A 13,281-nucleotide genomic window follows, 5' to 3' on the forward strand; every position below is an offset into this window, starting at 1 on the left:
GCGTTTCAGGGTGTCTATCTAATGTAGAGGAGAATGAAAAGTTGTACATATTTGAATTGATATTCAAAATAAACCAAAAAGACTTAATGGAGAAATTCCGCTACCGGATGGGTGGGATGCTGGTCGGGATTTCGATGAAAAATTCATTTTATTGACCATATTAATAAAAAAAGTACATGGATTGATCCTCGTGACAGGTAAGTCAATGATAATCCTATGATTGAAATGTGAGATTCTATGTCTTATTATTAATTAATTAATTAATTAACTAATTGTTAATAATTGCATTATATGTGCTTATAATTAAGTGCTTATTGAAAAATGGCTGTATTATGGCTGGTAAGTGTTTGGTATCGCTTTTGAGAAATCGAAGGAATTTTTTTATGCGAAGATAAGCAAATGCTATGCAATAAAACACTTAAACTCAATAATTTTATAATAATTGATTCATTTCCCCTGTGAACCCAATAACACTTCTTTCAAGGTCAAACAAATGTGCCTTAGTACTTTAGAAAGACTGTTTTTCTAATGATATTTACTTAACGAACTATCTTTTGTTGAACAACAGCTATTTATAATGGTAAATTGCCTTAGTGTCGAAACGGAACCAGCGGATGTTCTAAGTATATTTAGTTATAAAATGCCTCTTAATTGACCTTAAAACCACAAAACTCTATCCATGTAATCACCATTTTAAATTATTAAAATTCACAGAAATTGTTCAAATGTCCAGCAAAAATGCGGAAAAGAAGAAAGAACTAAACAGGCTCCGATGTCTAATCGAAAACCGAGGGACGTTTTAGTGTTAATTTGTAAATAAAAAAAGTAAGAAATTCATACTATTTTAATGAGTTATAACGTGTCAAGTGAATAAAAAATAAGCATTGTTAAACTACTTATAGATACAAAGCCTAATAAGCGCATATAAAAAATATATTGTATAAATTTCATGTCACAAAAACTCTTTTGTCAGGAAAAATCATACATTTTCCTTTAAAATCATACAATATTTTAAAAGAAAGTGTCTATCCAGTCTCCATCCTAGTTGGCTTTAGTATTCTCCAAATATATGCGCATACATAACCAATATCCAAAACATAAAAGATAAGCTTTCGCGAAAATATATTCTATATCTATGTATGAAAATATAAAATTTTGAATGACTTAGTCTTGGAGCAAGAACTCAAAAAGGAATTCATTCTTATTTACTGTATAGAGCAATTAACTTTTAAATGTTATTCTTTTTTTTAAATTTTAAAAATTCTTCCGGTGTAATTTCAATCAATTTTAAGTCTTTCGAAATTTTATTTTGAACAAATTCATAATTTCAAATAAAAATTGTAAGAGAGAACGATAGACTTATTAATCTAGCAAGTAAGTTGAGATTTTTGACGTTGAGTGGCTTTAAAATTTTTGGTGCGCCATTTTGACTCACCATGAAAATAAAGTCACCTTTTTATATGCTCTATCATAGTCAATTCTCTAACACTCTCATTGAGTGGAAACTTTTTATTTCTCTTAAAATGAAACCTACAACAAAAACTTACATCAAACTTAAGTGTATGATTTATACCACAGAAATTTATCTTAGTATTTTAAGGTATGAAAAATTAAACTTCCATACTATGTTACATGCAGCTGAATATGAAATATAAAATCATTGCTGCAGTTAGTGCAGAAAGTCGAGATTTGCTTCTGACAATAAATAAGAAGCACTTAAATAATAACACGTTATTGAATAACATAATTAAAGGTTATCAAATTCATGAAACGGACAATACTTCATAAAACTGCCTTGAAATTTTGGAAACCATTGCATTCTATGTCATTTGGTTTAAATTTTCACATCTAGCTTGCTCTATTTTTTTCTATTTTAGTCTATTTTTTCTATTATCTATTGTTTCTATTTTCTATTTCTATTTTACCAAGATTTTTAAGTTTTTAAAACCAAAAACTTTTTTAACTGGCAAAATTATTCGCATAAAAAAGTTTTTTTTTTTTCATTCAAGAACTGCTCTAAGACATGGTGCTTTGAAAACGCAAAGACTTGGAAGTAAATAAGATTGCTTTTGCAGTAGAATTATTTTATCTTTATTACATTTTGTAAAGATTTTGTTTTACTTCAATGTATAATAAATGCTGTAAATCCTAAATGCAACTGAAAACTGAACTTTTAATTGCTTAAACTAGTTAACTATAGCGTATAGTTATATTTTATCGATTTTAAGAACAACTTTTATGAAAGTCACAAATAACCTTGCAAACAATTCATGTAAGCGGATGTCGTTTTCTATCCCTAAAAGTTAACAAGCATATATATTTTTTGGGAATCATTTTTCCTAAGCTTCCTAAATTCCATTCTTTGCGGTTCGTGATTTCTTTGAAAGATAGTAAGAAGATAGTAACGATTTAGTAAGTGGTTATGTAATTGGAGGAAAAGTTGAAATAGACATTTTTTCCTTTGATCCAATATTTTAATGGCTGAAATATCATTTTATTGTATGGACATTGAGTACAAAGTATTTAATCTTTATAATAGTGTTTTTTTAATAATTTAGTGTAACGAAACAAAAGGCGCAGTATTATATTATTCCTTATCGTAAATATTATGAAAAATGCTTGTTTTCAAATTGTGTAGAATAGGTTTTAGATTATTATTTCATAAATATCTAAACTGAATAATTATCACAGATGTCATTTCACTTAATTTAGAAACAAACTTAATGACTCCGAGTTACTCTAGTGATAGTAACTTCCTTTTTCCCCACTTTGAAAAATACCTGTTATTTTTCGGAATTCCACCGTATATTTAAGGGTTCAAAGCCATTTTATTGGCAAAACGGTTTTCTCTGATTTTTACCCTAATAGCAAACGACTTAAAAGCGTCAGTAGAAATTCTAGTTTTTGCCGTGCTATTTTGTGTTCCATAATAAAGCTATTATTTTTTGTACTTGCTCTTACTTTTTAGCAATTATTTTATGGTTTTGAACATCATATTAGTAAAATTTGGATTTGACTTTTTAACCACATTTAAACAGTATGGAAGCGAAAATCTTATTATCACAATATTATCGTAATGAAAAACTTAAGCCTCAGTGGCTCAGGGAACAGAGCAGTGTATCAGAATCGAATCCCAGCAATGAAAGGTCGATAGAAATTTTGCCGGCATTAAATATTCCCATATGGTGCGAGTGCAGATATACTTCGAATTTTGAAGAAAACTTGTTCCCATATGGAAAACGTCTGCTGAGACACTACCTTTATTTTGCTGTAAACATTTTTATTGTTACGGCAAAAACCAATCGGATCACGGATTTTCTTCGTAAATTTTAATGTTATTCCCAAGCAATTCTGCTGTCGGTTTAAACCTGTAGATTTAACGAGATTTTTTTCTTACAATGCAATACTTTTGCATCAATTATTGTATCTTAATTATTACATTGTAAGATAAGTTTTGTTACTTAGATAACTTTTACTAAAAGAAATTATCAAATTTAAGTGGCATAAAAGCTATGATCTCTTATAACATTCAACAAATTGTCGAACCCATATAAAACTATTTAAGAAATTGAATTCAACTGCTTATTTTTTCATCAAATTCAGGCACATATGAACTTCAACTTCATAACCTTATGTCCTTTTTTAGATAATATATTTATATAAAAAGTAAATATATAATTTAGCTCTTTATTAATTAACATGGCTTGTAGATATTTTTTGAGCCATAAAAAGTGTTATAGTCCAACATGTTTAAAAGCAACTTAAATTGCACATAAAAGATATAATCATTATATGCTTCCCTCAATTCGGAGTGACTACATTTAGGAAACAACAATTATTGTTTCATTCAATTGCAATGAATTATTTATTAAAGTTGCAGAAGTGTGCATGTGGTGCACAGTCTGCATAAAGAGTTACCAGAAAAAAGTAAAATTTAAGATTGTTATTTTTTTCTGCTTACAATGAAAATTAAAACATCAATTGATAAGCGTCCAAACATGCACTTCTTCTTGCCATCTATCTTATTGTATTTTTTCAAGAGTACTGCTTTACCATTTTCCAAATTTTAATGATGTTAGAGTAAAAGAAGAAGTAAACAAATCAATAATAAGATGGATTACTCCAAAAATGACCATTCTATAATCTTTTTTAATAACTTATTGAACTCTAGCTAGAGTAACTTAAACGTGTTATTGAACTGTAAATGCTTTATAAAGAAGTGCATCACACTATACTTCAGTGTGCCTTAAAGTTAGTTAAGAAAGATATTTTTCTGAAAGATTATAATAAGTGCATCAAGGTATGTATGCTTACCCATCTGATAAGTAATCATGAGCGAATCTTGAGTTGGGTTCTGAATGTCTGTTTAATCTGTATAGATGCTGTTGTTGAAGAATTGCTTGTGGATGATGATTAGGATGATGTTGATAAAGTGATGGTGATCGATGATGACCTTGCTTTGAATCGCGGGATTGCAGGCACATGCGTTGGACAATTAAATGGCGCTGATCGACGTCGAGCGATTCTGTACAAAAAATTAATACATGAATAATTAGTATAAATTATCTATCGTATTGCAGCAAAATATTCAATAGTTACTATTTCATTTTCATTATCAGCGAAAATCAACCTATTTCACTTTTTGATAAATAGTTTTGGTTATTACAATTTCAGTTATTTTAAGCAATATTATAATTGGTTTCGTCACCAAATTACAGAATTTGATATAAAAAAAGAATAATATTTTTATTTTTATCTGTATCTCTATGTCTTGATAATCACCGACCGGACAGAGTAAGGTTCAGGGAACTGGCCTTGCATCGGAAAGGTTCGGGGTTCAAATCTCGGGAAAGGCATGGATGTTCTTTCCTCCTCTGCACTATCTGTCTTTACTGTGGGAGAAACGTTGGTCCACCTAATATGGTCCACCTGAAAGAGTGCCCAATAAATCTGCCCTGTAAAATGCCTTAATGGACGAAAAGTTAACACAGGTGGGCATTGCGAATAAAAAAAATGTTTTGATTACCACCTAATAATATTAATAAGCAATTTAAATATTTTGCGTTATGAACATCTTTTTAACTGAATCAAACTATACAAATATGAAATAATGAAACGATTGATATCAGTTTTTAATTTCAAAATACAAATCTGCATGTTGAATACACAAAATTTGATTTTAAAAGTATAAAATTTGCAAAGTGCTGTTCGTCAACGCTGTGGTTGAAATTTATGAAATATGTTTGATTTTATAGTATCGCTAACAAACGAGCTTATTTTTGGAAGCTTAAGTTAGCTAAATTTATGATAAAATGCATATTTTTTTTCCAAATTCAGTTTTATAATTCTAAGTTATTATTTTAAAATCATTCTGTCATTTTAAACGAAATAAACTGAACATTTTTACAATTTACTCTGTGTATATATTTAGCGATTTTCTTTAATTTTCAAAATTGATAAATCAAACCTTCTTGTTTTACAGAGGAAAAAAATATATGTAATAGCAATATGTAAGCTTGCGAACAAAGTTTGAGATTAAATCTTATTGCTGAACTTCATTCCATTCTTCATACGTTATAAAAAATTCAATTGCTGCATTTCAAAATCATTAAATTTTACGATCTAGGATAACAATTATGTCTTCATAAATTAAATCTTGGCATCAGTTCCTTTTTACAAAAGAAAGTAACACATTCCAGTTGAAAAATGCTGTAACGCATAATTAGCTTAATTTGTAATCCATTTAGAAAAAGGAAGCGAATATAAATTGAGGAAGAAGAGAAAAATTTTCTAAATATAATTGGAATTGCGCCAAAAACTTTATGCTAAAAAAATGTTAGAAGTCTTAAAACTGGTAAACATTAGTGAAAAAAAAAACTAGAAACTAAGCGCATGTGAAAAAATCACTCTAAAAATTTAATCTATCTTTCAAAACTTCAAAAGAGAAATCTCATTGGGAAACATTTTTTCTTTTTAAACTATTATCAAGTGCTAGACAGAAGCCCTTTTATGGTAGACAAGTGTTCAAATAGCAGGAAATAAAGATTTTCTTTAAAACAAATAACGTTAAAACATTTTTTTTCAATGAGAGTTTTTTCTATAAAAAGGTCGAAAAAACATAGCTTTTATAATATTATTAAATAAACTTTGAAATTAGATAACTGTAACAGTTTTTTTTTCCATAACTTTGCCTAATAAAACGAGCTTAATGGACGAAAAGTTAACACAGGTGGGCATTGCGAATAAAAAAAATGTTTTGATTACCACCTAATGATATTAATAAGCAATTTAAATATTTTGCGTTATGAACATCTTTTTAACTGAATCAAACTATACAAATATGAAATAATGAAACGATTGATATCAGTTTTTAATTTCAAAATACAAATCTGCATGTTGAATACACAAAATTTGATTTTAAAAGTATAAAATTTGCAAAGTGCTGTTCGTCAACGCTGTGGTTGAAATTTATGAAATATGTTTGATTTTATAGTATCGCTAACAAACGAGCTTATTTTTGGAAGCTTAAGTTAGCTAAATTTATGATAAAATGCATATTTTTTTTCCAAATTCAGTTTTATAATTCTAAGTTATTATTTTAAAATCATTCTGTCATTTTAAACGAAATAAACTGAACATTTTTACAATTTACTCTGTGTATATATTTAGCGATTTTCTTTAATTTTCAAAATTGATAAATCAAACCTTCTTGTTTTACAGAGGAAAAAAATATATGTAATAGCAATATGTAAGCTTGCGAACAAAGTTTGAGATTAAATCTTATTGCTGAACTTCATTCCATTCTTCATACGTTATAAAAAATTCAATTGCTGCATTTCAAAATCATTAAATTTTACGATCTAGGATAACAATTATGTCTTCATAAATTAAATCTTGGCATCAGTTCCTTTTTACAAAAGAAAGTAACACATTCCAGTTGAAAAATGCTGTAACGCATAATTAGCTTAATTTGTAATCCATTTAGAAAAAGGAAGCGAATATAAATTGAGGAAGAAGAGAAAAATTTTCTAAATATAATTGGAATTGCGCCAAAAACTTTATGCTAAAAAAATGTTAGAAGTCTTAAAACTGGTAAACATTAGTGAAAAAAAAAACTAGAAACTAAGCGCATGTGAAAAAATCACTCTAAAAATTTAATCTATCTTTCAAAACTTCAAAAGAGAAATCTCATTGGGAAACATTTTTTCTTTTTAAACTATTATCAAGTGCTAGACAGAAGCCCTTTTATGGTAGACAAGTGTTCAAATAGCAGGAAATAAAGATTTTCTTTAAAACAAATAACGTTAAAACATTTTTTTTCAATGAGAGTTTTTTCTATAAAAAGGTCGAAAAAACATAGCTTTTATAATATTATTAAATAAACTTTGAAATTAGATAACTGTAACAGTTTTTTTTTCCATAACTTTGCCTACAAGTTAAAAATTTTTGGGTGATATTTATGAACTTTTGGCAACTAATATTTGGCATTCCGAATCCTAAGCCTAAGAATGCCTAATTTGCTTAAATTCAAGTATAATTTCTTTTGATGTAATTTTAAAACTTAATGCCCTAAATTGCTTCCAAACTTCCCACAAAAATAAATTTCCCTTTTTATTTACACCAGAAAACACTCATTAAAATTGTTAAACATGATATTTTTGTTTATTTAAAAACTCAGGAACTCATTGCTTATCATAGCAACAAAATACCATTTTGAACGAAGGTGTGACAATAAATTAGCCAGACAATTTCTCTGGAAACCTTTAACGGAACTTCCAGTTCGATTTTGTTCCACTACGCATAGCTAAAAGTACTCAAGAATGGTGCTTTCTAAAAGCTCAAGAAATAGGCCATCATATTTCCCTCCTCAATCTTCAACCCAATGCGTTTTTATTCCCAATTGGTCTTTCATAAGGCGGTTTTTGCCAAATTTCATAAGATCTGAAATCATTAAAAAGTACCTAAGTTAAAGAATGGGTAAAAATAGCAATAGACGAGTTGCAATCAGTAATATAACATTTTATGATACATTTACATATCTACGTTAATTGCAAATGTTATCAATTTAAAAATAATTAAATTAATATTCAAATTGTTATTAGACGTCGGAAACTGTTTTCAAAATATTCAAATTTTGTTAGAGATAGTATCTTAATGTTTATTAGTAATTATTTTTTGTTGTAATATTTTAACAAACGTATATATTATAGTCCTATTTTTCTCCAATTTTATCCTTGTTACCGTGCATAAATCATTGCAACTAACTGTAATCAATAAACGAGGAAAAACATTCTGGTAAAATTATCGTATTCTATGGTAATGACGTTTCTAGTAGAAAAAAAAATAATTATGGTAATAAAATCCAAAATATTCAATAATTAAGTTATGCATTTAGTAATCTTTTGTTCATATGGCAGCGGTTTATCAGAAATTCTGGCTTTCAAAATTATAGTTTTTATTATTACACATTTGATAAACAGTACATAATTGAAAAGTACATACTATTTAATCAAATAAATGGTTTTTATCCCATGCACTAAGATATCATGATAAAATTAACAAACTTTACAACATTTTCCAAATTTTATAGCATATGATAAAACCATATTTCATTGTTAGTTGCACCAAAATCCTTACCAATGGGCTTCGACAAAAATTAAAGATCTTTTTTGTGTTCTCTTAGAGTCAGAAACATGGTACATTTTACCATATTCTGGAAGTTTTGACAATATTTTTATTCTCAGTAACTATAAATAATGCCGAATTGAACTGCTGTAAAAACCACTGGCACTCTGAATGCCTAAACTATTTATAGCAAATTTATATCTTACAGTAAAATCAATTTCTAACGCAAATTCTGTTATTACCTTAATATTACACGGAACAAAAAATCTGATATACAGTAGTTTTTATTGTAATAATTACAGTAAAATCAATTGATTACTTCAATTAAAAAAATATAACTACAAAAATTATTACAGTGTAAAATGTTGCGTTGAAAATTTAGTTTACGGTAAAATGGATTTTGCAGATGCTGCACTCAAGGTGCCGGGACTTTATATATATATATATATATATATATATATATATATATATATATATATATATATATATATATATATATATATATATATATATATATATATATATATATATATATATATATATATATATATATATATATATATATATATATATATATATATATATATATATATATATATATATATATATATATATATATATATATATATATATATATATATATATATGTAATATATATATGTAATAAATTTTACATTTACCTACGTTAACTCTTAGATAAACAGTATTTTATGCATTTATTTTATTTATGATTGGTTCCAGGTTTTATTTAAATCTTTCACATATGTTTTTTTCCATAAAATATGACATTTTAAATTTATTAGCCAAGAGAATGCATATTAACACGTTGCCATGGTTAAGATGGTTTTAGTAAGACTAATGGAATTATATAAATACAAGAAAACACGAAGAAAGTTAAGAAAAACAATGAGTTTCATTTATTGCGCTTAAGCTGCAAGTAAACAGAACTCATTAGATAAGTTCAAAATGAAGAATAAAACAAAGAAAAATTATAGACATATAAAAAGAAAGGGGGGATAAAAAGTAAAAAAATAACAAACAATAGTTTAGATATAAATAAAAAAATAAAAAAAGAAAAGAAAAAGAATTAAATTTTATTAAAAAAATTGGAAAAAAAAGATATAATCTTTTCTTCAGTTCACACGATTATATCCGCAAAACAGAGTGCTTTCTGATATTGTATCAATAAAACCAAAGCAAAATATATTAATACAATAGTGTGAGGAGCACTCCAAAAATTTTTTATAAAAATAACAAGTTTGCTATTTTTATAAAAAAATTTTTGAGTGCTCCTCACACTATTGTATTAATATATTTTGCTTTGGTTTTATTGATACAATATCAGAAAGCACTCTGTTTTGCGGATATAATCGTGTGAACTGAAGAAAAGATTATATCTTTTTTTTCCAATTTTTTTAATAAAATTTAAATTTTTTTTTTTTAATTTTTTTTTTATTTATATATAAATTATTGTTTGTTATTTTTTTACTTATTATCTCCCCCTTTCTTTTTATATGTCTATAATTTTTCTTTGTTTTATTCTTCATTTTGAACTTATATATATATATATATATATATATATATATATATATATATATATATATATATATATATATATATATATATATATATATATATATATATATCATACATTTGGAAACATTTCTAACTTAGATATCCCTGACTTTTGAATCCCGAATAACAGTTAAAATATGTGCTTGGATTTCCAAGCATTGTGTATTTGGACTTTCCAAGCTTCACTATTGATTGATCTTTTGTTTTACGTGAAATAAGAACTATTAGATCAGCAAAAAAGTTTATGTGATAGCATTTGAAGGAAAATAAAATCTGCTCTCACAAGGACTCTTATACCTAAGCAGAGTTTCCTACAGTTCAAGGCTCAGCTTTATATTGGAGATAAAATGAGAATAGAGGTATGGAGTTAAGTAGATTTCAAGCTTCGATCGAAAAACAAAACAAAATAAGGCATATTTTGGTCGTAAAAATATTTCTATCACATAAATTCTTGTAATGGTTTATGATTTATAGAAAATATTTACGGCCCTCAATTTGTTAGAACTTGCACTTGTTTAATATTCTAGAAGTAAGTTTCTTTATAAGTTAGCTTATAAATTGAGCGCAATGATCTTTTCAGGAGACTTCAATTATAAGTGTTGTAAAATTTATTCTGACTCTTACTTGCTTACAGAAGTTTAATATAAAAATGTATTGCATAAATGTCTTAAAAATACAAAACAAAACTGAATGATAATAATAATATCATTATTTTAGTAATAAATCAACAGTCTAAATTAATCAGTAACAAATGAAAGGTAATAAATAAATTTAATTAGCAATAAATTAATTGATTTCATTGAGAATCGATTTTACTGTAAAATGCACCATAAAAAGAAAGGGTACATTGAATAATCATTGACTTAATAACAGAATTTAAGTGCTAAAATGCTTTTAATAATAAAGAGTCTCACTTAAATGTATCAATAAATACATGTTATATATAACTGTTAAGTTACAAAATCAAGAAACCAATACATCCAAAAAAGGATAGGGTATAATTTGTGCTAAGGTATGCTATGTGCTTGTCCTAATATTACGAATTGAATTTTATAGGTACTTACATTCAATTTAAGTTAACAGGAAAATAATAAGTTTCGGTTTTTTTCCCTTACTACGATGTTCTTATTACTCGTAATTGCTATGAATTTCTCACTACTGTTTACCGGAAACCATTTTCAGATTCACTCCTCCCTCGTAACCTTTTATCCCGACCCCCTAACCAAATGATAGCTGTCTTACGCGTACTTGGGAACCATGCTTTTTAAATTTCTTACACTCTTTAGTAGTAATTTAAATAGTTATCTTACAGCAGCTTTACCTCCAATATCATTAATTTCATATAAAAAAAATCATCTCGTAATCTACTAAGCTCTCTAATTTGAACTTCAATTGGTTCGTTTAATTTGGTTGTGTTATCTTATCTGAAAATCATTCCCCATGTTGCTGTTATTTTGAGTAAATTTGAGTATAAAGTTGTGTTCTCCAATGAAGATAAACTGAATTTCATCATCATTAAAGACCCTATTGCTGTTAATGATTGCTGGGGTATTTATCATATTTCATGTCAATGAGATCTTGCGCATATTTGACAAAACAATCTTCATCTTAAACCTCTAATCAAAACCATGAAAGATATGCCCAACATCAGAACATTAAGCAATCTTTCATTGCCTTTACATAGGTGGAATTCTAATCACAGGCAGCACTGATCTTTAGCTTCTAAACTTGCTTCCTGAAACAATTCACTATTTTGAAGAATTCTAACAATTTAGCTAATAATCCTTCTAAAATCCCACCATTTTTCAATATTTGGATATCTATTATAATTGAATCTCTTGCACTCTGGGGTACCCACTAGTCTCTTAATACTTCCTTTTTTTTAATTTCCTTTCTCAAAGTTGTTTCTCTGTCGCTATTGGTTAATCCACTGGTAATTTGGAAAATGAGCAAAATTGGGAGAATATTTCTCCCCATACGCTATTTCACCATCGAATAACATGGAAAAAACTGGTTTTGCTATGAGGAGAAGACAACAGGTTAAAAAACCGACTTTTTATGTTTAGGGCTGTTAGTTCGTTAAACCACTTTGCACGCATTTGTTTATTTTACTCTTCTTCTATCATTTGGTGCTTAGAATCTGGTGAAGGTTCTTGTTTATAAAACAGTAGCTTTAATCTGTCCTCTTCAGTTCTTTCCTTTGTGCTTTATTAATCTTGATTTCTTTTGTTTTAAGCAATAGATATTCAGTAACGTAATCAAGAACTTCCTTTCTAATGGAAAGCACTTAAACTATTAGAAAGGATTTTTCGCATGAAATGGGTGAAGATGTCAAATTTTGTCTGCAAATGAATTCTTAAAGTGTTAACCATAAAAATTAATAAGGACTTTTTACCCTTAAAATTGTGATGAAGTTAAGCAGTTTTAGTGAATAAGTTTTCGGAAAATAACTATTAATTTCTTTAAAGCAACTTAAAAATTTTAATTAATTTCAGAAACAAATTGAGAACATTTTTTTTAGCTTAAAGCAAGACCAGCTTAAAACTTCAATAACAAAACCACCCTAATTTTCATCATTTTGTGAACTGCCACTCAGTACATATAATTAATAGCCAACTTTTCTTAGGGAAAAATATCTTGTTATACAAATTACAAAATTAACATTCCAATTATTTAGTAAAATTTATAAAAGTGTCAGTTGCATTTTTTTAAATGATGACTGCTCTTGTATTAATACACAGATACAGCCTTATTATCTCACATAAACACATAAACACATAAAAATTTCCATGCAAAATTTAAGCAAGAATAGCATCAATAATTTAAAGCGCTTTTTTCAAAAACCACATTTAAAACGATTCTAACTAACGAATGCAGCCTGATAAACACATGCTTACCAACAAAATGGTGTAATCCAGACTCTGTAAATAACTGTTGGTAATCATGCGTCACTGCACAGTATGTGACTGGACCTCGAAACTAAAAGAAAATAGGAGTTAAGAAATGCGATATCTTCATACTTCGTTCGTTTTATCTCAATTAAGATTAGCCAAAAAGCAAACCTTACATTTAATAAACTTT

At 27.3% G+C, this 13,281-nt stretch overlaps 1 protein-coding gene across 1 annotated transcript in view; it reads right to left on the reverse strand.

Annotated features, from left to right (window-relative positions):
- LOC122271584 (cell adhesion molecule Dscam1) overlaps nt 1–13,281 on the reverse strand; it is a 445,844-nt gene that overhangs the window by 26,451 nt on the left and 406,112 nt on the right. Inside the window, exons 23-24 of the mRNA XM_071184629.2 lie at nt 13,098–13,179; nt 4,315–4,525 (exon numbers count right to left, since the gene is read on the reverse strand). Coding sequence (XP_071040730.2) covers nt 4,315–4,525; nt 13,098–13,179 — 293 coding nt within the window. The remainder of the gene's footprint in view (nt 1–4,314; nt 4,526–13,097; nt 13,180–13,281) is intronic.

Source organism: Parasteatoda tepidariorum, chromosome 10 (genome assembly GCF_982258835.1).
Source record: "Parasteatoda tepidariorum strain Cologne lab strain chromosome 10, Ptep-v5.0, whole genome shotgun sequence".
NCBI lineage: Eukaryota > Metazoa > Arthropoda > Arachnida > Araneae > Theridiidae > Parasteatoda > Parasteatoda tepidariorum.